This window comes from Rhinoderma darwinii, chromosome 4, assembly GCF_050947455.1.
Source record: "Rhinoderma darwinii isolate aRhiDar2 chromosome 4, aRhiDar2.hap1, whole genome shotgun sequence".
In the NCBI taxonomy this organism is placed as follows: Eukaryota; Metazoa; Chordata; class Amphibia; order Anura; family Rhinodermatidae; genus Rhinoderma; species Rhinoderma darwinii.
In genome coordinates this window covers 229,418,737-229,444,654 of record NC_134690.1, presented here as the reverse complement: position 1 = coordinate 229,444,654, position 25,918 = coordinate 229,418,737, and the positions used below count along the sequence as shown (strand labels likewise).

Here is a 25,918-nt window from a genome sequence, read left to right as displayed (position 1 = left end):
AGCGTTTACACTAGACTAGTGGAAATGTTGCCACTGGTCAGTCCTCAGACTGCGGACTGAGCGACCAAAGTGTTTCCACTAGAGTGTGGACTGACTGGCAGCAGCATTTACAGTACACCGTGGACTGACCGGCGGCAAAGTTTACACTAGACTGCTGACGGAGCAGTGAAAGCGTTTACTGTGGACTGACCGGTGGCAGCATTTAAACTACACTGTGGACTGGCTGTCTAAATGCTGCTGTCCATCAGTTCACAGTCTAGTGGAAATGCTGCAGTCAAACTAGAATGTGGACTGACCCGCGGCACCATTTCCACTAGACTGTAGACTGACCGCAGATTTTACACTAGATTGTGTACCCTGTATGGTACACCACAGTGTCATTAGAGAGTCCAGAAATAATGCCAGCCACGAGGGGTAACTGGCCACAAATGCAGTAAGGGCAACACCAAAGGGCCACTAGTGTACCTTCACATTCAGCAGGGCTAACCCTAGATCCCCCCCCACCGTCACAGCCAGGAGGAACAACTTAAAAGCACTACCAGCTATCCTCTCACAGCCACCAAAGGCTACCAGATCCACCTACAACAACCAAAGGCAACTTTAGGCCACCCCCTCCAAACAGCCAACTGCTATAATGCACAGACCCAGAGACTCTACCAGTCACCCGGGCCAGTGCTAAACACCTAAGGCAATTACACATAGCTCTGAACATGTTAAGCAAAAGGATGGCAATCTCCTCCACAACAGAAATCAGTACCGTAAGTAAACTGTTGCTTTAATAGCCAACTATGGCGTTTTACTTGAATTTAAATAAGTATATTATTATTATTATTTACAGTACAAAGTGAAAAAATCAGGGCTACGGATGAATGTGTAGCAGGAGTGTTTTTTAGAGATGTATTAACACAGAATAGTGCTGGATTCTCTCTTATGGGAAAGACAAATAATACATCAGGAATAAGAAAAAAAACAAAAAAAAAACAACAAAAACACTCCAAACAAAAGGAAAGGCATAGACATCCATTGAAGATTTCTTCCCTGGTGATATCGTTAGTGGGCATAAGTAACATATAAATAACCTTTTCTTGCACCCTTGCCTTTATATTGAGATCTCAAAAAAAACAAAAAAACAGCCTTGCAACAAATGACAGACACATATCCCAGTTGTAGTAAAATAATATGGTACTCAAACCAATATGTCACACACATACTAGTTGTTTTACCTCTGTGTAAAGTCTTCTTGGTTTCATTTGGGGATAAAGATGTGCTCTTGTTTGCACCAATGTCCCTAAAACATCATTGATAGAGAAACAATGTGAGGGTTAATGTTTAATCAAAAAACAAAGCCCCCAAAATATAAATATATATATATATATATATATATATATATATATGGAGTGGAGTTTCACAACAAATCAAGAAGTAACTTCTGACAATAACCTGCTCTGCACTAGTTATATAATAAGTGCCTATGAACCAATAGTACTTCCCTATATGTCATTCTAAAGTCTAATCTGCCATACCTCATCAATATTTTTCATGTGGGGAAACTCCCTTCATCCTTAGGAATAGATTACATGTTCAACTTTAAACAATTGTCTACAGTTCATACATCTATAAAAATCTATAAAAGAAAGACGAGTAACTTTGCAACTAGTTTCCTGATCCTGCGTTACATTATAATCCAGCCCAGCAACATTTCACATGGTCTATAACTCCTGTTTTTGAGGAGTGGTGGTCTGCTGGAGTATACATCGTATGATCCTTTTCAGAGCTGCTAACTGGCTGAAAAGGATCATGCTATATACCTAGCGACTCCACAGTGTTTAGTCGATACAATTACACTCACACTAGTATACCTCTATTAGGCCTTGTTCCCACAGTGTAGATTTGTTGCAGATATTGCATGTATTTTTTTTTGGGATGAAACCAAAACAGATGAAACATATATAAGGAAGTCCTTTAACACTTTTGCTGCACACTTGTGACAAACACAAATAAAACCCAAAACTACAAAACTAAAAAAAAAATATCATATGCCTCCATATATTTTATGAACATAGGCACCTGGCGCATTGTAAAAATGCCACAGAGCACGTTTGGCCCTTGTCAAATGCAAGCCCGCACAAGTAAAGACTACACACGAGAGCTCCAACCAAAATATTGCACCTACGGGACGGCTGCGCTTGTGGGAAAAGCTGTACCAGATCGAGAATTGCTGCGGTTTAAAAATTAATCTACAGAATGACCAGAAAACGGAGGGCCTTTTGCATACAACTTGAAAGATCAGTCTGTTGCAGTAATTTGCCTGCGCACTCAAAAATCGCAAACAATGGCTGCTGGGATTTGTCCGGCACTGATATATCAGACATGTCGGAGAATACTAATACTAATAATAATAAGGCAAAAATATAACTTTTTTGTGGTACTTTCCGTTACTTCATACTTACTACTATTTATAGTCCTACTGTAGCTAGCATTTTTTCGATGACTAAGTCATTATTACACGAATTAATGGTGCTTGTTATTAAGGATGTATATTGCTTATAGGAAATGTATGATGTATTTTATTTTAGTTTCATTACTTAGATGTAAGTAGGCAGAGGAGAAATAATGTGACAGATTTACTACTGTCTGGGTTTAGAATGTGTGGAAAAATGCATAAAAGTTTTGATGTTTTCACCTCATAAGACACTTTTAAATCGTGCATTACTTAATAGAAAAAGTAAGCGTGTCTTAAACTGCACCAAAGTGCACTAAAATTGTGCAAAGATACTGGTGCAAAATAAGCCGCCAAATCAAAGGTGGTATAAGGCAGAAAAAAAAAGCGTCTAACATGTCAAGCAATGATAATACATCATGCCCCATTGCGATGAATTTGGTGTATTTTGTGACTGCCTGGTCTAAGTTTACACGGTCTTACTATATAACAGCATTAGTAAATGTGGCCCATGCAGGGTAAATGCAGAAAGTGTGTATAGTGTTGCAATCCTGCCTCATCTTGGACTCTAGAGGTACAATAGAGCGGTCACTGGTTATTAAACCCGTTGCCCTATAATGATAGAGATGACTCTGCTGTTCTGTCCCAATCTACATGACAAAAACCTTATGTAAAAATATACCCTTGTCTGATCATACATTCCCTTTAATTTTGATGAGGTATTTGTCATAACTGTATATTAAAAGAAAAACCCTTTATATTACCACTAGAGGTCTACCTTGTCAAATAAGAGCTTTAAGCAAAGAATTTATGGATTTCAAAATTCCAAGACTATGAAATCGGTGAAATGGCCTATGAATTAATTTTATCAGATAATCAGTTTAAATATATTTTTATATTGTTTAACTGTAGGGCAAACCTTAACATAATACAGTACATGGCCAAAAGTATATGGACACCAAAGCGTCACTTCCACATGTGACTGTTTAACATCTCATTCCAAATCCATGGGCATGAATGAGGTTTTCCACGGGAAATCAGGGCTGTAAAACTTTCTGCAAAGAGCAGACATAGGTCAAGCACAGATGAGAGAAAAAAAAAACCATTGACTTTATGAAGCTGGATATTAACAGGATCGTGGAAAACAACAAGGAAAAAATAAAATATTTAAATACATGCAAATATTACCAGTGTAAAGTAGTTATTTAAAAGAAATCTCAGGACACTGCAGAAGTCACAATCCCCAAATAAAAAAGGGTTTTAATTGAATCCCTACCTTTAGCCACAGGAGCTTTTCGATAATAGCAGAAAGGGCTGTGAAGAATTTCAAATTCCTCATGCTTGCCCTGCAATTGCCCAGGAACCCCCCTCTATTATACCGGAACGAAGAGTTACATCAGGATAATTGGGGTGTATATTGAAACGAATGGGCACTGTAGAAAAATGTGTTTGCCCTGCAGCTGTGCTTTTGTGTTCTCGCGCAACAGTAAATCTTGAAAAATATGATAGATAAATAATTAAGTAGTCGCACAACACAAACCAGCTCTTCTCGTTATTTTGTGGGTTTGATGTTTCTTCAGCTCTTCCTTGTGGTTCTGGGTTACCATAAATATTGCAGCCAAGCCGGGTTTCACGGTTATTTGAGGAAAGGGAAGTTAGATCTTCTTTAGCAGTATCCTCCTTCATAAAGTGTGTTTGTTTTGAGATGTTCAAACTCTTTTCTGTATTCGTAAACATTAAAAACAATAACATTTCTCAGAATCATGACTTCCAAGTCAAATACATTCAAAAGGCTATTAGGTACACTTTTGAGGGCTTTTTCTATCTATCTATCTATCTATATATATATATATATATATAAAAAAATCTATATAAAGATAGATAGATAGACAGACAGAGACAGACAGACAAGACAGACAAGACAGACAGCCATTAGGTACACTTTTGAGGGCTTTTTCTATCTATCTATCTATATATATATATATATATATATATATATATAAAAAAATCTATATAAAGATAGATAGATAGACAGACAGAGACAGACAGACAAGACAGACAGCCATTAGGTACACTTTTGAGGGCTTTTTTTCTTATATATCGTATTTTTCGGACTATAAGACGCACCCAGGTTTTAGACTACTATTCAGTTCTATGGGGGTTACGAAAACCCATGTACGCTGTTTTCGGAGCTACCGAGTTCCGGAACTGCCATTCACTTCTAAGGGAGTTACGGAAACAGCGTAGCTCAGTGAGAACTCGGATGTTTCCGTAACTCCTGACCACCTAACCAGGAAGTGGCCGGGAGGCAGCAGAATCGGGTAAGCTAGAACGGGGTTTAAGAGGCCCTATTCTAGATATAGGTGTGGGTCCCAGAGGTGGGACCCGCATCTATCTGACATTTATGGGAAGACCCCTATAAATGCCGCGGTTGCTATTGGCCGCGGCATTTAACTAGTTAAGTGGCCAGGAACAGCACCATCGCTGTTCCTGGGTGTTACAGCAGCGTGTCAGCTGTAAAACACAGCGGACACCTGCAGTGTATGGAGCGGGCTCAGCACGTGAGTTTGCACCAAACATCATCCATTCCCCACTCCATGATGTGCCGGTTAAGTAAGAAGCAGTCACGGAGCCCGGCGCTGCCAGGTCCCTGGACTGCCAACTATAAAACGCGACGCAGGGACTTTTTAGCAAGATTTATTCTTGCTAAAAACTGCATCTTATAGTCCGAATAATACGATATATATATATATATATAAAGTAGATTAGTCTGTGTGTTTAGTGTAACATTGTAATTAGTCTTTATTAAAAAATAGTTTTCCTTTGGAGATATAGCCGTTTTGTATTCTCTGTACAGAACAGCTGTATTGCTTGTTTTACACTGAATCTGTCAGCCCGCGGACCTGACTGGTTCAGTGTCGGCGGGTCCGGACACACCGAATCTACCTGTAATTGGATAATTTACAGGTGGATCCTGCGTGTGCGCCGCCGACACTGAACCCGTTAAGTTCGCGGGACCGACTGATTCAGTGTAAAGCGAACGATACAGCTGTACTGTATAGAGAATACAAAACAGCTGTATCTCCTAAAGTAAATGATTTTTTTATAAAGACTAATTACAAAGTTACACTAAACACACCGACTAATTTATTTAAAATCATATGAATTTAGCACTTTTTTTAATCAATTAAGCTCTCCGAAATAATGTAAATACACAATTAAAATATATGCATCTGGTCTTTAATGTATTTATTCGTCCCATTTAAAATGTCATTTAACATTGATCCTCAATGGTGCCACTGTAAAAATCATCGTAGCATCATAGCTTGTATGTTGTTACATTTACACAAGGCATTGAGAGCATGGTTCTTGCGGCTGGGAATTTTCCGTAAGATCCTTGGCCACGGTTTTTAAAGCCACTATTTGTGGCTGGTTTGAAAAATTGTGGTGTGTACATGTCCTTCAGAAAAAAAGGAACGTTTGTATTAGTACCATTAGATACCATAACTTGCACTACATTCTACAATTAATACATAATTTAAATTATACTAATAATAATACTTTCATGCATTTTATATTTTTTATTCAGATGCCAAGCCATCTAGTCACTTATAAACATGGGAATAAGATACTACCGGGGAGTGGTTTTAAAAACGTAATACTTATATACAGTACTTGTGTAAATTTAGAAGAACAGACTTCATAGAAAGAACAATAGGGATGCATTAAAATGTACGGCATTCAGATGCTATGAAATCAATGAAACCAAAATAATGTCCTTTTCAAAGTGCAACAAATCACATTCCAGACAGGTTTCCTATGGAAAAAGAAGTATACTGATACATTTTCTCTAACTATACTTTAGGACAGAAACTGGTTTCTCTCACTCTCTGAAGCTGGCAATCAAAGGGGTATTCCCATCACACAAAGCTATGGCTTATTGCGATCATAGGTCAACGCTTTGTGATTGGTGCAGCAGCATGGCAAATTCAAGTGAAAACGGGTTGACTGCAGTTTTCTGCACAGCGGGATGACCGAGAGCGCCGCTGTGCAAGGAAATTAGCGCTTCGGCCCCTTGATTCTTTGGGTCTGTAGGAGTCTTGGCAGTCAGAAAGAGAGTCCCTAGTCGCAAAGTGATGATATATAATAGCTATATACCATCACTTTGTGTGATGGGAATTACCCTTTAAACATGGTTGTAACTCTGGAAGTGACCACCTCTGCATAAAGAGAAATTTCCTATCTGTATTAAAAAGAGGCTCTGTCACCAGATTATCAAATCCCTATCTCCTATTACATGTGATCTGCGCTGCAATGTAGATAACAATAACGTGTGTTTTTTTTTTTTTTTAAACGATCAGTTTTGGCCAAGTTATGAGCAATTTTATATTTATGCAAATCAGCCTTTCTAATGGACAACTGGGCGTGTGTTGTTTTTATAGCACCTGGGCGTGTTTACTTCTTTCACTGTACAATCTCACTGTGCTGTGGATCATGCTGGGCTGGAACAATGAGAAGTGTAGGACACTGATTAGTCACTGATTGGTCAGCCTCATACACTCCTCTGTACAACGCCCAGTTGGTAAAAAGTAAAAACACGCCCAGTTGTCCATTGTGAAACTGATTAGCAGAAATCTAAACTAGCTCATAACTTGCTCAAAAATGATCGTTTTTTAAAATAAAAACCACTGCTGTTATCTACATTACAGCACCGATCAGATTATGTAGGAGATAGGGCATTTATAATCTGGTGACGGAGCCTCTTTAACCGCTTCCCGACCGCCCACTGTATATTCACGTCGGCATTTGCTGGGCTCTGTGCAGTGCCGACGTGAATTCACGGTGGGTGTTAAAAGCGCGATCCGGGTGTCTCAGAGTAGCGCTGACACCCGGATCGCGCTGTTATCACCTACCTCTGTTCCCGGAGATATGATCGGGACCTGCTTAGTTCAGGTCCCAGTCATGTGATCGCAGGGAAAGTGTGTTGTAGCAACGAACTGGAAAGTTTGTTGCTATAACAAACTGGAAAGTTTGTTGCTACAACAAACTTTCCCGGGGACCGATTGCTGGTGCTGCAGTCGGTTACAAGGCAGAACCGGGGGCCATATAACGGCCCCCGGGTCTGCCATGCACAGCAGCCTATGAGAACCAGCCGGATGCTGGTTCTCATAAGCTTCCTGTCAGTGTGACTTTCAGCGTCACACTGACAGTTTATAATACGTTACACTACCTAGTAGGTAGTGTAATGTATTATAGCAGCGATCAGTGCTGCCAGGCTTCAAGTAAAACAAGTAAAAAGTAAAAAATAAAGTCATAAAAAAGTTTTATAAAAGTGTAAAAACAAGTTATAAAAGTTACAAAAAAAAATAATGCTAATCAGTCTTTTATTATAGGAAAAAAATGAAAATGTTAAAAAAAAAGTACACATATTTGGTATTACCGCGTTCGTAACGACCCAATCTATAAAACTATAATATTATTTTTCCCGCACGGTGAACACCGCAAAAAAAATAATTAAAAAACAATGTCAGAATCACTTTTTTTTTGTCATCAACCCTCCCAAAATATAGAATAAAAAGTGATCAAAAAGTCGCATGTCCCCCAAAATAGTACCAATAAAAACTACAACCCGTCCCGCAAAAAACAAGCCCTTACACCGCTTTTTTGACGGAAAAATATAAAATTATGGCTCTCAGAATATGGTGACACAGAAAATAAATAATTTTATCAAAGTGATTTTATTGCGCAATCGCCACAAAACATAAAAAAACTATATACATATGGTATCGCCGTAATCGTACCGACCCGCAGAATAAAGTAAAATGTCATTTATACCGAACGGTGAATACTGTAAAAAAAAAAAAATACAAAAAACATTGTCAAAATTTATGTTTCTTTGTCACTTTGCTTCCAAAAAAATCTAATAAAAAGTGATTAAAAAAAATCACATGTACCCTAAAATGATACTAATGAAAAGTACAGATTGTCCCGCAACAAATAAGTCCTCGCACGGCTCCGTTAGAGAAAAAATAAAAAAGTTCTGGCTCTCAGAATATGGCGATGCAAAATGTGCAGAGTGTTCCAAAAGCGGATAGGATCAGGCACCATTTATCAGTGTGACACCGGCCACATATCTGCGAATTATTATTTATGTACCCCATTATTATACTCTCTTATTATGCCCTGATGTACCCCGCACAGCTTACATATGCCCCCACATCATAAACTGAAATACCAGCAAAACCCCAAACAGAACAGTTACCAAGCAAAATCTGCGCTCCAAAAGTCAAATGGTGTTCCCTCCCTTCTGAGCCCCACAGCGTGCCCAAACACCAGCTTACGTCCACATTTATGATATTTTATATCCGGGAGAACCCGCTCAACATTGTATGAGGTATTTGTCTTCAGTGGCACAAACTGGGCACAACGTATTGTGCATTAAAATGGCATATCAGTGGAAAATTTTAATTTTCACTTTGCACAATCCGTTGCGCATTAACGCCTTGGAGCACCACGACTTAATAGTATGTCGTGGTGCGAGGGGTTATATATGGAGCGGGCTCACGCTCCATATTCTGCAGCTGTCAGCTGTGTATTACAGCTGACACCCGGGACTAACGGACAGGAACAGCGATCGCGCTGTTACAGGAGCCTGTAAAATGATATTATACTGCAATACATTAGTACTGCAGTGTATTGTACCAGCGACCTAATGATCGCTCGTTCCAGTCCCCTAAAGGGACTTTTGGAGGTTTCCACTGTTTTGGTACCTCAGGGACTTTGCATATGCGACATGACACCCGAAAACCAGTCCAGCTAAATTTGAGCTCCAAAAGCCAAATATTGTTCCTTCCCTCCTGAGTCCTGCCGTGGGTCCAAACAGCAGTTTATTACCACATATGGCGTATTGCTGTAATCAGGACAAATTGCTTTACAAATTTTGGGGTAATTTTTCTCCTTTATTCATTGTAAAAATTAAACATCTCTATGTTTTTTCAGAAAAAAGTAGATTTTCATTTTCACGGCCTAATTCCACTAAATTCAGCAAAAAAACTGTGGGGTCAAAATGCTAACTATACCCCTAGAACAATTCCTTGAGGGGTGTAGTCTTCAAAATGGGGTACGTTTTGGGGGGATTCCACTGTTTTGCTTACTCCAGGGCGTTGCAAACCCGCCCCGGCACTGAAAACCAATCCAGCAAAATCTGTGCTTCAAAATCCAAATGGCGCTCCTTCCCTTCTGAGCTCTGCTGTGGGTCCAAACAGCAGTTTAGTACCACATATGGGGTATTGGCGTAATCGGGAGAAGTAGCTTTACAAGTTCTGGGGTGCTTTTTAATCTTTATTCCTTGCAAAGATTATTTTTTTTAAATATTTTTTCAGAAAAAAAGTAGATTTTCACTTTCACAGACAAACTCCAATAAATATAGCAGAAGACCTGTGGGGTCAAGATGCTAACTATACCCCTAGATAAATTCCTTGAGGTGTGTAGTTTCCAAAACCGTCTCACTTTTGGGGGATTTCCACTGTTTTGGTACCACAAGACCTCTTCAAACCTGACATGGTGCCTAAAATATATTCTAAAAAAAGGAGGCCCCAAAATCCACTAGGTGCTCCTTTGCTTCTGAGGCCTGTGTTTCAGTCCATTATCACACCAGAGCCACGTGTGGGATATTTCTAAAAACTGCAGAATCTGGGCAATAAATATTGAGTTGCATTTCTCGGGTAAAACCTTCTGTGTTACAGAATTTTTTTTATTACAAATGAATTTCAGCAAAAAAAATAAAATTTGTAAATTTCACCTCTACTTTGCTTTAATTCCTGTGAAGCGCCTAATGGGTTAAGAAACTTTCTGAATGCTATTTTTAATACTTTGAGGGGTGCAGTTTTTAATATGGGGCGATTTATGGGGTCTATCTAGTACATAAGGCCCTCAAAGCCACTTCAGAACTGAACTGGTCCCTGTAAAAATAGCCTTTTGAAATTTTCTTGAAAATGTGAGAAATTGCTGCTAAAGTTCTAAACGTTGTAACGTCCTAGAAAAAGAAAATAATGTTCAAAAAACTATGCAAATATAAAGTAGACATATGGAATATATAAAATAGTAACTATTTTGTGTGGTATTACTATATGTTTTACAAGCAGATACATTTAAAATGAGAAAAATCATAATTTTTGCAAATTTTCTCTAAATTTTGGTGTTTTTCACAAATAAGCAATGCATTTATTGACCAAATTTTTCCACTAACATAAAGTACAATATGTCACGAGAAAACAATCTCAGAATCGCTTGGATAGGCAAAAGCATTCCAGAGTTATTAACACATAAATTGACACATGTCAGATTTGAGAAAATGGGGCTGGTCATGAAGGTCAAAATGAGCTCGGTCTTGAAAGGGTTAAGCTGTATTTCCTAGCAGTCCACCCATTTGCGAATTTAGAAGGGTTCCACTGACAGTCTAATATATACAACACAGACCGACTTTCTCCTACCATCTCTTACGTGGAGGACGGGGGGGGGGGGGGTGCTCTGAACAATGGTTGAACAGGTTGGATTTCATCCCATCTGAATGTTTTGTTTTACCAGGAGATAATCCGCTCCAGATGTAAGCTTGGCCATGTCAAACGTGCATGTTTATTGGGGCTCGAGTAACATAACTATTGGTTAAAATGGCTAAAAAGTACTATCCCGAGGACATTGCCGCGTGAGAAGTCTGTATCACTTTTCGTCTAGGATTTTGAAAGAGAAACATAAAGGCAAGGGATCAATACTAGCCTCCAACTAATTGCAGTTTTACCCCTAGAAGACGCAGGCTAGACTAGTTTGGGCCGAAAGGTTCAGTGCCCATTTTTTTAAAATCTGACATGTGTCACTTTATGTGGTAATAACTCTGGAATTCTTATACCTATCCAAGCGATTCTGAAATAGTTTTGTCGTGACACATTGGACTTTGTTAGTGGTAAAATTTGTTCGCTATATTCAGTGTTTTGAATTTAGCATTTTTCTGAATTTAAATGTATCTGCTAGTAAGACAGATAGTAATACCACACAAAATAGTTACGAGTTCCCATTCCCCATAGGTCTACTATATGTTGGCATCATTTTTTGAACATTATTTTTTTTTCTAGGATATTATAAGGCTTAGAACATAAGCAGCAATTTCTCATAATTTTGAATAAGCTTTCAAGCGCTTTTTTTAGGTACCAGTTCAGTTCTGAAGTGGCTTTGAGAGGAATATATATTAGAAACCCCCATAAATCACCCCATTTTAAAAACAAAACCCCTTTAAAGTATCCAAAACAGTAAAAAGTTTCTTAACCCTTTAGGCGTTTCAAAGGAATTTAAAGCAAGCAAAGGTGAAAAAGGTGAAATTTACAAATGTAAATTTTTGCAGAAAAAACATTTTATTAATTTTTGTTTCTGTAAAACAGAAGGTTTTACCAGAGAAACGCAACTCAATATTTACTGCCCAGATTCTGCAGTTTTTAGAAATATCCCACATGTGGCCCTAGCGTGCGAATGGCCTGAAACACCGGCCTCAGAAGCAAAGGAGCAACTAGTGGATTTTGGAGCCTCCTTTTTATTAGAATATATTTTAGGTACCAGGTCAGGTTTGAAGAGGTCTTGTGGTGCCAAAACAGTGGAAACCCCCCAAAAGTGACCCCATTTGGCAAACTACACCCCTGAAGGAATTTATTGAGGGGTATAGAGAGAACATTTACACTCCACAGGTTTTTTTGCTGCATTTTGTGGAATTAGGCTGTGAAATTGAAAATCACATATTTTCCCGATAAAACGTGCAGATTTTAAATTTTACAAGGAATAATGGAGAAAAAGCACTCCAACATTTGAAAAGCAATTTGTCGCGATTACGCCAATACCCCATATGTGGTCATACACTGCTGGTTGGACAAACGGCAGGGCTCAGAAAGGCAGGAGCGCTATTTGGCATGTCGATTTTGCTGGATTGGTTTTTGGGCAGCATGTCGAATTGACAGAGCTTCTGAGGTACCAGTACATGGGAAACTCCTTAAAAGTGACCTCATTTTGGAATCTAGACCCATTGAGGAGTTCATTGTAGTTTTCATGTGCCTGCCACTTTTTGATCAGTTTTTATTCTATCTTCTATAGAGACGTGGTGACTAAAAAAAAAAGCAATTCTGCTATTGTTATTTATTCCTTTTTTTAACAGCGTTCACCGTGCGCTACAAACGACATTCACTTTATTCTGCGGGGCGATATGATTACGGCGATACCATGTTTATAGTTTTTTTTATGTCTTATGGTGTTTGCACAATAAAATACTTTTTAAAAAAAAAATTATTTACTTTTTGTGTTGCCATGTTCTAAGAACCATAACTTTTTATTTTTCAATCAAGAAAGCCGTGCGAGGACTTGTTTTTTACATAATGAACTGTAGTTTTGATCAGTAGCATTTTTAGGTACATGTGACTTTTTGATCTTTTTTTTATTTCATATTTTGAGAGGTGAAATGACCAAAAAAAATTGGATTCACTCTGCAGGATAAATAACAAAATACTTTTGTTGGTCAGGCCGTTACGGACGCGGCGATACCAATTATGTATAGTTTATTTTATTATTTTTTTAATAATAAAAGACTGATAAAAGGGAAAAAGGTGGATTTTTACTTTTATTACTTTAAAACTTATTTTTATGCAACTTTTTATTTACTTTTTTTTTGGCCCTCTAGGGGACTTGAAGGCAGGAGGCTCTGATCGCTATTCTAATATACCGCACTACATGCGTAGTGCAGTGTATTAGAGCTGTCAGCTACTCACTGACAGCAAGAATAGTGGGCCCTGCCTTTGTCAGAACCTACTAGGCTTCCGTAGATGGCATAGCCGGAGGCCATTGTCAGGCCTCCAGTTGCCATAGCAACCATCGGCGCCCGCGATCATGTCGCGGGGCGTCAATGGTGTTTTAACCCCTTAGAAGCCGCGACTGCTACTGAACGTGGCTTCTAAGGGGTTAATCGGCGGGGACCACTGCAATCGGTCCCTGGGGAAGAGCTGTGACAACTGCTGTGCGTGACAGCTATTGTCGCAGCTCATGAATGTGACGGAAAAGGAGGCAGAATGGCGGTTATTCCCAGGATGTACTATTAGGTCAGTAATCACGAGCGATGCGCTCAGCATGACCTAATAGTACGTCCTGGAGCGGGAAGTGGTTAAAGGAGTTCTCTGATTTAGACAATGCCTACTTGTTAGAAGGCTCCTTTGACCATAAACTGATCATAAACTGTCCTCCTGCTGGGACCCCCAGCAATCAACTGTAATCTATTGTGGCAACATAGCAGTCAATGGTTAATTTCTCTGCAGCGCCACCACAGGATAAATGAAACATTACACAGTGCCAATTCAAATCAATGGGTTGTCTGTATAATGCAGGACAGGTCCTCCAGAGTTATAGATTTTTTTGTAGCCACTCTCCACTCCTGCCAAGAGATGAGTATCGTTAACAGAGGGCCCCATCTATTAACTCAGGGTTTTCTGCACTAGACAACCCCTTTAAGGCAAGTTTATGCATCTCCTACACAGAGCTGCAGTAAGGCTGTCTGACTGCGGCCTTATGTTGCATCTGTAAACACAAAGACAGTGACAATATCCAATGTGCAAGAATAACAAATTGGCTACTTGCAGATATGATCAGCACTAGGAAGAATGTCATCAGTCTGTAGGTAATCTTGACATCAAGAAATGTCCAAATACCCCAACTCATAGTGCCATTATTATTATGGCTACTGCCTTATGCAATATTATTTATCAAAATCTGCAGACATACCCTCAGCTTTGTGAATTCCAGAATCAGCCAAGATATCTCCATGAGATGTGGCTATTAACAAGTGTGTACGGGTCCTACTGGGCCTTCTAGATGGCACTGCATGCGAAGGTGGCTGAGGGGTTGTTGGTTTAAGTTCATCATCTGTGTCTGGAGATGGAAGTTTAGGCTTCTGTCAAATGAAAAAAAAAAAAATGATATATTGTGTTTAGACATTTGTTTGAATCTAACCCTTCAGATTTAATGCATACAGTTTCTGCTGTCAGAAAAGCACCGCACCAATAATAAAGCCAGGTCCTGCCAGTAGATGGGAAGCCAGGTATAGCTCAAGAGTGTAAACGACTGCCCTTGGCAGCTGGGGAATTATGTCTTTAGCTCATGTCAGCCACTAATGCAAGACAGAAACACACAAATGCTTTATCAGCCTAAGAGGACGACCCCTTCAAGGCTAGGAAAAGTTTAAAATGTTGTATACAGAATGTTTAGTAGGCTGTATATAACACTACATGCCAATTTCCCTTATTAAGTGAAACGAGACTTTCGTCACATGGTGGGTATAACCACAGATGCCCATGGATAGAAGTGATGGACAGGGTAGTTGAATTTAGTTATACCTGGTCTTCATTGATGAATTTGAATACATTACTTAAACTATTTAAAAACTTTTAAAATATACCCATTACTTTGTTTCAAAAGGATCATTTTGCACATCTTAAAAGTAGGTTGTAAAAATACGTGGAAAGATAAAGCTAATGTTATTGGACTGCAAAGATAGAAGAGCCCGGGCCTCCTGTTGTCCGTCCTGCACGCTATACATAAACTGAAGAAAGAAAACACTATCTCCTAGACTCCAGTATTGAACGCAGGAGCCTCTGCTGCTCTCCTATTCATTGAGCCTTACAGAAAGTAATGTACTGAATACAGGAGCTAATTTACCACTTACAGTATGGACAGAAGGAGGCCTGTGCTGCAACAGAAGGTCTCTGCAGAGTAAAATACACCTGTGAAGTAGATTATGAAATTTATAGGCCTTTAAAGGACGAGTGTCACGAAAAAAATAATTTTTATATCAATTTGCATTTAGTGTTTTATTATAAAAATCTTTTATTTATTTGTGTTTGTGTTTTACTTTTTTCTTTTTTCTAACTTTTACTTCACTATGGGGGCTGACATTTTGTTTTTCTGCAGATAAGATGCGTCTCTGCATGTCCCACTCTCTATCTCACAGACCCCCGCTCTCGTGACCCCCGACGGGCCCCCCCCCTACAGCCGCCCCCCCCTTGTATGAAGGACACATGATGAAACTGTACTGGGAAAGCCCTGAACGATAAATCTCTAGTTGTGCTGAGACTGTTTGGGGATGTGACTAATGAACCTCTCAGTCTCAGCACAACTAGAGAGGTTTACCGTTCAGGGGTCTGGGAAAGCTGGGTGACCACCATTACCCCTCCTACTGGAGTATGTGAGGTTCATTAGTCACATCCCCAAACACACTCCAGTAGGAGTAATGGTGGTCACCCAGCTTTCCCAGACCCCTGAACGATAAATCTCTCTAGTTGTGCTGAGACTGAGAGGTTCATTAGTCACATTCACAAACAGTCTCAGCACAACTAGAGAGATTTACCGTTCAGGGGTCTGGTAAAGCTGGGTGACCACCATTACCCCTCCCACTGGAGTGTGAGCGGTTCATTAGTCACATCCCCAAACACACTCCAGTAGGAGGGGTAATGGTGGTCACCCAGCTTTCCCAGACGCTGATATAACCAGGAAAGGGCTGGATGGATGGGCTGAGGGTGCACAGGGTTTTTGGTGATCCCCCTCTGTCATGTGATCGGACCTAGGTTACCGGTTCATCAGACCGGGTGTTCATGTGACTATAAATCTGTCCATAACAAGAGACAGTGCACTCAGGACAAACCCTGCCCTCATGCCGTAGTTGTGTGGTTCTGTCTGCGGTGATGGCGGTGGGTGGCTCTGACACCCGCCTCCCCTGTCGGGTCATCTCAGGACAGAAGGGGTGTCCGGTTTGGAGACACAGCGCCGCACCTGTCCTCAGGTTGTGTCTGGTATTGCAGTTCACCTCCATTGAAGTGAATAGGACAGAGCTGTAATACCACACACGACCTGAGGACAGGTGCGGCACCATGTTTTCCTGGACGACCCCTTTAAGACTTTTCCCGTGTGTGTGTGGCAGAGCGGAGTGTGCACGGGCACCGCTGATACTTCATAGCCGCTTATCAGCTGTTTTGAAGAATCAGCGGCGAGCACCCCCCCCCCACCACACACACACACAAATCCCCCCAAACACGCAAAATCAAGTGTAAGCAAGCGTTTTTATGTGTTTTATTGCACGTAAAATGTGAAAAAAAAACATGTCAAATACACGGCGTGTGAACCGGTCAACTGAAAAGTCATTCACTTCACTTTCATCATTCTAAGGCCTCATGCACACGACCGTGCTCGTAATTACGACTCGTAATTACGAGCAAGGGCGGGCACGGCCGGCCACGGGCAGCCGGCCGCTTTTGCGAGCCGTGCTCCCATTATAGGAGCACGGCCCGTAAAATGAAAAAATAGAACATGTTCTATTTTTTTTTTAACGGCACGGGCACCTTCCCGTGAGAAAACGGAAAGGTGCCCGTGACTAACAGAAGTCTATGGGCCCGTTATTGCGGGTCGGAATTACGACCCGCAATAACGGGTGTTTTTACGGTCGTTTGCATGAGGCCTAAGGCTGGGTTCACACGACCTATTTTCAGGCGTAAACGAGGCGTTTTACGCCTCGATTTACGCCTGAAAAGACGGCTCCAATACGTCAGCAAACATCTGCCCATTCATTTGAAAGGGTTTGCCGACGACCTGTAATTTTACACGTCGCTGTCAAAAGACGGCGCGTAAAATAACAGCCTCGGCAAAGAAGTGCAGGACACTTGTATACATTATATGCAGGACACTTCTTGGGACGTAATTTGAGCCGTTTTTCATTGAATTCAATGAAGAACAGCTCCAAATTACGGCCGTAATTGACGCCTCGCAAAACGCGAGTACGAGCAATTACGTCTGAAATGACGGAGCGGTTTCCTCCTGAAAACAGCTCCGTCATTTCAGTCGTAAATGCAGTTAGCGTGTGCACATACCCTAAGGGTATGTTCACACACAATGTTTTCAGCTGAAAAATCGGAAGCAGAACGCCTACAAGCATCTGCCCATTGGTTTCAATGGGAAATACGGCGTTCTGTTCCGACAGGGCGTTTTTTACGTGGTAGTTTTCCAAAAACGGCACGTAAAAAGACGCCCGACCAAAATGAAGTGCACATCACTTCTTGGGACGTTTTTGGAGCCGTTTTTCATTGACTTTATAGAAAAACAGCTCCAAAAACGGCCGTTAAAAAACGCGAGTTTGATTAAAAAATGGCTGAAAATCAGGAGCTGTTTTCCTTTTGTTTAGTAAGCGTGTGAACATACACTTAGCCTTTTGGTGTGTCCTATAACTTCCTCCAGCTGCAGAATCACACCCAATATGGCTGCCGGACACTGCTTAGCAATTTGAAGACACCTTTTCCTGGCTTGTGAGAGGGGGGGGGGGTGAGGTTCCCTCCCACATTTACAGCAGCTGTGAGTCAGGTTGCTTTGCCTTATTCACCTTGCTGTAATTCTGGGAAGTGCTCCCCCTGGTGGCCAAAATTGGAAAACATGTCAAATTATTATTTAATTTTTAATACTTTCCACCATACGAAAAAAAAATAAAAAATACAGCAAAAAACTTAAAAAATATAATAGAAATAAGTAACGACACTTAAAAAAAAAGGTTTCATTTGCGACACATTCCCTTTAACATAGGACCCATTTTCAAACTATTTTATGACATATTAGGGGCATTTTCTTAGATGGCTGCCTTTACGGTCTACTTGTGTAGCGGCTTATCCCCGTCTCATCTCTGCTACCTTCTAGAAACCCAATCATATACATGACATAATACACGAATTGAAAAGCACTTCTCATGACAGGCAGAAGTCTGACTAGCCTTGCAAAGTAACAAAAGATCCAAAAATTAAGTTCAAAAGCTCGAAAACAATTAATAGGTATGCCCCTTAGAATGTATCTATGTCACATGCTCTACACACTACTTTGATTATGTGAGCATTACGGTTACTTTTAAATACAAAAACTGAATAGCATTTTAGGATACAATACAGTAATATGCCTAGATAAAATAAAGAATTATAACTCGCTCCAAGTTTCGGATATTCTAACAGTATCTCCTTTCTGCTCGAAAAATATAGTGGAATTCAAATGTATAGAGGCTGTAAAAGGAAAAATAAAAAATAGGGTGTAGTAAGATACTCACATGTGGCAAAGGGCTTAAACGTGTTCCAGAGACCGGTCTCGAATCAGGAGATTCAAAGCTACAGGATTGCAGGCTGGAAAGAGAAGAAAGATGCGAATACACACGCCAGAAGTGGAATTAATGCCAGTTAGGGCCATGTAAAAAGTGGTCAGTCTGAAAAGGTTGTGGGTAGGGATACTTTAACATCTATGTTTCTAAAACATTTTGTGAAATTTGTATAATACATTAGACATTCCACAGGTTTTAATAGTATAGAATTAAAAAGCAAGACAATGTAACATTTTATTCTTTCTTTATGAAATACAAAATATAGTGAACATTATGTCTTACTGTAGACATCATTAACCAGAGCAAGCAACGCAAGGATTGTGTGAACGGAATACTAAACTTTAGTGCATACCCACAACAAAAAACTAATTTCAAAATGAAGTCCTGTCTCACAACTTTTATTAGAAACAAAACTGGGCTACATATAGAAACAATAATACAGAAAATATATTAGTGAAAATATGATTATTTTGCCCATAGCAACCTGCACAAAAAAAAATTGGCAAAGGGTTGGCACAAGTAAGGCGTCAAATGTAGTCCCTGCAACTTAATTCTATGGCGCCTCAGCCTAGCGTATGGTGCCTCCATACAGTGCTGTATTCTCCCCTAGAAGTGGTGTACTTTTTATTTTAATTTTTTGTGGCATACATTAGGGCTATAGGCTTATATGGGTACCACGTTATGGCTCCAGACAACCTGTAGGTATACTTCAGTCCACTCTATCTGTGCGTGACAATTTGATTATAGAATGAAGAAGGGAACGCATGTATAAATATAAAACATAGCACCGATTTCTATCACTATTTATGCAATTATCAACTAGTGTGGGGAAGTAACGGACTGCAGTGATGAGCAGCCTATAGACCTTGTATTTGTTATGGAATATTTCGCATGGATTTTTGACTTTGGTTTAACAAATCCAGCATGTGCAACTCTTATTTCCCCCTCTACAGTATTTTTTTTTTTCCATTAAACTAATGAATAGCACAATTTATCAAAATTAACTTACATAGTATAAATAGGTTTCCCTATTTATACTTCAGGAGTTAATTTATCTTTGGCCACTTCTGCCCTTTAAACCAAGGGTAAACTTACTAGCCCATTCTATGATATGTCCTATACATATACATCAATAGATTCATAGGGGGAATACAGTGAATTCAAAACTCCTAGTAGGGTTCTAGTTATGGTTATTTATTCCCCTTGTCCAGAATATCAAAACGTTTTGTATTTGCATAATTTAACAAAATTAAATAAAAGAATCAACATCTCTTCTAGTATTTAAAGATAGATATAATATCATCAAAACACAAAGTATCCGGGCTGAGACTAAGGGTATGTTCACACGACAGCGCAAAATACGTCAGAAATTATGGAGCTGTTTTCAGGAGAAAACAGCTCCTGAATTTCAGACGTTTTTGTAAGTGCACGCGTTTTTCGCAGAGGATGTAATTGGAGCTGGTTTTCAATGGAGTCAATGAAAAACGACTCCAAAAAGGTCCCAAGAAGGGTCCTGCACTTCTTTGAGGCGGGCGTCTTTTTACGCGCCGTCTTTTGACAGCGACGCGTAAAATGATACCTCGTCTGAACAGAACATCGTAAAACCCATTGCAAGCAATGGGCAGATGTTTGCCGACGTATTGGAGCTGTCTTTTCAGGCGTAATTCGAGGCGTAAAACGCCTCCATTACTTCTGAAAATAGGCCGTGTGAACATACCCTTAGATGGAAACCTGCTAGAATGGGATAAAAGTATAACTTTCAGTAGGGCTCTTTTTTCCTTCTGAAAATCAGGTTAATAACTGTTGGCAGACCAGCTGGAAGTCCTAGCCCCTTAAGAGGTTAAGAAATATCAATCATTGCCACATTCAGTTTTGCTGTTTAGGAGTCTCACGAGTCTGGGAAAGCAGGAGTTCTGGTTGCTATTGAGTTTTTACCCAAACAGATATAACTAAAAAAACAGCTCAACTGAATTTAGGTCAGGGTAGATTCACACTTTTGTTTTATGAAGGTACAATTTTCTGCTCCGCAACTGATGTAAACAAACAGTTTTTTCTAATCCAACGCAAATTCATGTAGATCATTAAAAAAACAAAACAAGAAGCGCTTTAATAAAATGTTATTTATTATTAATAATCATAATAATAATTTTTTTTTAACAAGAAATGGTCATGATTTAAACTCATGAAGGCTGAAACAAACTTGCATAATTTTATTGTATTTTTTTATGTTGTATCCTGTTCATCTTTATGGAATTATACCAGAATCAACGGACCCCAACATGAGGTATTTACAGGATATCTAGCATAGGATGACAAAGTATGAATTTATATTTTTAAGCTTGAGATGCCAATACAGGTAAAAATAATGGTATACAACACAATGTGTATATTATTAAAATAATAAAAGAATAAGAAGTGCTTTGCATTGGAAATGTATTTTCAGCAATGCACATTAACCATATTAGCATATGCTGGTTACAACACTGGTCAGGTAGAAGAGAAATTGTCCTGTGTATTGTCCGCGTAGCGATTCTACTGTGGTTTTACTGAAATTCGAAAAAAAAACACGTGGCATAACACAACCCAAAAACTGTGCTGAGGTGTGGTCACAAACTGCAACCGCACACGATTTTACAATGTGCATTTTGGGTCATGCCATTTTACAGGTGAAAGACCTTTAGAAATTACCATGCAAGTTTATGGTAAAAACAGATGCGGTTGTGCATTCTTTATCACATCGCTACCACACCTTGGCTGCTACATGCGGCCTCACCCTTAGGACTAAACACTGCTGTATGTCTACACCATTAGGCTTGGTTCACATAGCGCAACAAAAATGCACATTCAAACCGCTGCCAAAAAAAGCATATTAAAAGAGGAAGCGTTTTTACAGTGTTTTAGCTGTAATGTGGTTTTCAATGTAATGGTTAAAGGCTTACAGTTGAAAAGCTTTGTAAAAAAAAAAAAAAAACACGTATTTAAAAAAAACATGCATTTTTTTTTTTTTAGGTGTATGATGTGAACCCAGCCTAATAATTAGCGAAACATATAAAACGTGCAATAGATTGTCTCATAGTACTTCGGCACTAAGCTTAAACAACATATTGGATCAGATTTACTAGTGTGTCTAGGTCTAGAATGTATCGAAAAATGTGCCAAATTTTGGTGCAAATTGGTGCAATTTTGATGATTGCACCTCACTAGACACTTGTGTCTTAATTGCACTTGTGGCTTAATTGCAAAGGGCGTGGCTTACAGAAAAAGGTGTGTGACTTCAATGCACCAATAAAAAAAAAAAATATTAAAAAAAAGGACATAAAAAACAAACAAAATTCGACCACAAAAAAAGCCAAATCAAAGGTGGTATAAGGTAGATGAATCAAGATGCACTAAAAATCATATAGCATGCACCGTGATAAATTTGAAGCATTTAGTAACAGCCTGGTCTAAAGTTTACCTTATCTAACTAAGATCTCATTAGTTAATGCGGGCCATATTGCATTCTTGGATCTGTTCGGTGTCGATTGTACTTGTAAACATGCACGGTTGCATTGTTCATTTCAACACCAAGTAAATTTTGAAATAAACATAATCTCACACAGAAAACGAGAGCATGTGGGAGTTCTAGTAATACCAGAATGACTAAACTGAAACCATATGTTGTAGCAAAATAACAACAGATCTCCAAGATGCTGTCATTCTGCAGTTGGCACAATCTTTGGTTGTTGGTTCTTTATGGAGGACGCTGAAAAGCAGTGCTTTCTTTATCAATTGAATTCTAGAAATTAAAGGAAATTAAAGTGTGCAGGTATAAATTCAATAAAAATGTCATGATGATACCGCTCGCATTTACACTGGATAAAGAACTACAGTATGTCCTCAGAAAGACAAAGGATGAACAAGGAGAGTGCGCAGGTTACAAGGAGTGACCATGAAAAGGGAAGTGCAATGAGTAAAAATAAGAAATAATGCGCCACAATACTTGGCCCTATATTGAAAAAAAGGACTTCACAAATGCCATTCAAAGACCTAGCTAGGGTGGGTGCAGCTTGCTGTTATTTGAACAAAGCTTTTTGATTGTGATCAGTATGTTGCATCTTTCATTAGCCCATGAGCTACTTCTCTAAAAAGGCTTTTATTTAAATGAACAACAGACAAGGGTAGAGTAAATATCGGGTGGTGGGCTAGTTAACATTGGTTAGACCACACATTTGTCATCATGGTATTATGCTGGTTTCTAATACCCAAGGCTGATTGGGAAGTGGTGCATGATGAAACGGAAGGGAAACATTTACCTTAGATGACACATAGTGAAGGAAGAAAAAGCTGAATAGGAAAAGGAAACAAATAAACACAAAAGAGGAGAAAACCCCAAGAAATAATGTCTCGCTGATAAGGGGAGAAATGAAGGTATAGAATTCTGTACCTTTTATGAACTCTGAATTCCTCAGGGGCGCATGTAAACATTGCAGCCGCACTCATCTCGTACATGGCCTCTCAACATTGTACACAGTACAGAAGCTATACGATCTGGTCATGTGGCTGATATGTTTACATGTGACTGTGGCCACCCAGTGGGGAATTCTACAAGAATAAAGCGAAAGGGAACCCTTCTGGGAGCCTTAATTACAGATGCCAAAGGCATTTGTGCCCAATTTGCTAACTCTACTCCTCCAGTACGACCTAACCTCCTCTAGCTTTATCAGAATATCTAGATAGAATCAATCTCCCCTCTCTATCGGGAGAGGAGTAACTATTTGGGTTCACCTATTACGGAGTAAATTATTCAGCACACCATTTTTACCATGACCACTCATAAATCCCCTGGACCGGATGGGTGTCCAGTCAAATGGTACAAAAAGTGCAAGAAGGAACTGTGAACATCCCCACTCCCCGTTTTAGCATACCTTTGACATTAGGACTCTCCCCTCCTCTTTCTATGATGCCACTTTAGAGTTTCAGCCACAAACTGTGGAAGCCTCCCGATCAGTGTTCTTATAGACCAATATCAATAATTATTCTTGATGGGAAGATATTGGCAAAAAAAATAGCCCGTAGACTAAGAATGGTGATCCTCTTGATCGTTGGTACAGACCAATCGGGCTTTATGCCAGACAAGATAACAAACATAAACTTGAGAAGGCTTTTTACAAGTCTTCTGGTTAGTCATGATAATGCTGGTAGGTGGGTTATTGTGTCACTTTATAATGAGAAGATTTTTAACTCAGTGGAGTGGGATATTATGTAAGAGACTTTAATGGTTGCACTTATTGTACACACACAAGTAAATGGCTATATATTCGATCCATTCTATTTTTTGATTGCGTAAATAATACACTGCAATACTTCTGTCATCAGGGCCGAATAGCTCACGTCCATGGCGGACCTGGGGGCTTTAAGTCCCCCGGTTGCCATGGCAACTCATAAGCACCCCACAATTACATCACAGGGGCACGAATGGACTGTAGAACCACTTAAAAACAACGGTTACTATTGACTGCAGCATCTAAGAGGTTAAACGGTCGAGATCGGAGTTGAACGCAAGCTACGTGCTGTACATATACATCGCTCTGCGGTAACTACTTCCCACTATCGTCGTAAATGTATGGCGTGGTGCTGGAGGGGGTAACCAGGATTTGCTCACAAAGTATAACAGCGGACATATATTAGTAAATCAGAAGTTAAAGTGATAGCCAAAATTGGGAAGTTACATCACTTTCACTTAAAAATATTGGCATACTTCAGTTTTGCTGCAGCAGCCATTTTTACTGGTGTCAACAAGACGTGCAGTCATATTGGTTGTTACCTTTGAATTCTTTTCTCAGAAACAGTTGAGCAACTGTAATTTTGTCATTGGGAATCATTTTGGAACTAACTGAAAAGTGACAACCAGCATGGCTCTACTAAAGCCTCCTCTCTCCACTCCAGCTGTCAGCTATCTGTAACAGACAGTCACTGAGACAATACTCACCACCCCTCTTATTGTTCAGATAGTAATAGAGGCATATGGACAGGGGTGGTCTTTGTGAGGCGGTGCCTTCATTGAGAATCAGGGCTTAAAGAGGCTCTGTCACCAGATTATAAAATCCTTATCTCCTATTGAATGTGATCGGCGCTGCAATGTAGATAATAGCAAAGTTTTTTGTTTAAAAACAATGATTTTTGCCCAAGTTATGAGCAATTTTATATTTATGCAAATCAGCTTTTCAATGGACAACTGGGCGTGTTTTCTCGGTTTACCAACTGGGCGTGTATTGTGTTTTTACCAACTGGGCGTGTATTGTGTTTTTACCAACTGGGCGTTGTGAATAGAAGTGTATGACACTGATAAATCAGCATCATACACTTCTCATCGTTCCCACCCAGCTTCTTTCACAGCAGACACAGCGTGACGTCACCCACAGGTCCTTCAACCTTGTCGTCGGACAGAGAAGACACATGGGCTCCAGGCGTCCAAAAGGTTAATATGCTTGTCTCTAGGGAGTTTTCTATGCTTACCTGCACATACCCTGCACTGTACTCTCTGACGCCTGGAGATGATGTGTCTTCTCTCTTCCGACGCCAAGGTTGAAGGACCTGTGGGTGACGTCATCATTCCCAGCCAGCTTCTTTCACTCCAGACACACAGCGTGACGTCACCCACAGGTCCTTCAACCTTGGCGTTGGAAGAGAGAAAACACATCCACTCCAGGCGTCAGAGAGTACAGTTGAATTTGCAGCAGCATCACCATGTGCAGGTAAGCATAGAAAACTCCCTAGAGACAAGCATATTAACCTTTTGGACGCCTGGAGCCGATGTATCTCCTTTGTCCGACGACAAGGTTGAAGGACCTGTTTGTGACGTCACGCTGTGTCTGCTGTGAAAGAAGCTGGGTGGGAACGATGAGAAGTGTATGATGCTGATTTGTCAGCGTCATACACTTCTATTCACAACGCCCAGTTGGTAAAAACACAATACACGCCCAGTTGGTAAAAACACAATCAAGATCAATGGCACTAGTGCGAGGTGGACAATCGTGCCTGCGGCGCCTTGGCTGTGGCTCGTCGTCATTAGTGCTAGTGGACTATGACATTAAAAATTGCTCATCAGTCACTTGCACTTTCGGTATCCGAGCAGATCATGGCGTAGGCCTCTTCTGCCGTATACAGACGCTCAGCCATGCTAATCTTACTAACCTAATGCTGGCCCTAACTATTTCTAACTAATTTGCCCCCTAACTAACACCCCTACCACACAATAAACCGAATGCTGATAGATACTCCCTAACACTAGCCCTAACTAT

The 25,918-nt window shown here is 39.9% G+C and overlaps 1 protein-coding gene across 2 annotated transcripts in view; it reads right to left on the bottom strand.

Annotated features, from left to right (window-relative positions):
• ARMC2 (armadillo repeat containing 2) overlaps positions 1–25,918 on the bottom strand; it is a 107,119-nt gene that overhangs the window by 68,602 nt on the left and 12,599 nt on the right. Inside the window, exons 3-6 of one of the 2 annotated variants that reach the window (XM_075862249.1) lie at positions 18,588–18,660; positions 14,243–14,411; positions 3,972–4,161; positions 1,224–1,288 (exon numbers count right to left, since the gene is read on the bottom strand). In XM_075862249.1, coding sequence (XP_075718364.1) covers positions 1,224–1,288; positions 3,972–4,161; positions 14,243–14,411; positions 18,588–18,660 — 497 coding nt within the window. The remainder of the gene's footprint in view (positions 1–1,223; positions 1,289–3,971; positions 4,162–14,242; positions 14,412–18,587; positions 18,661–25,918) is intronic. The other variant, XM_075862250.1, reaches the window with a different exon arrangement.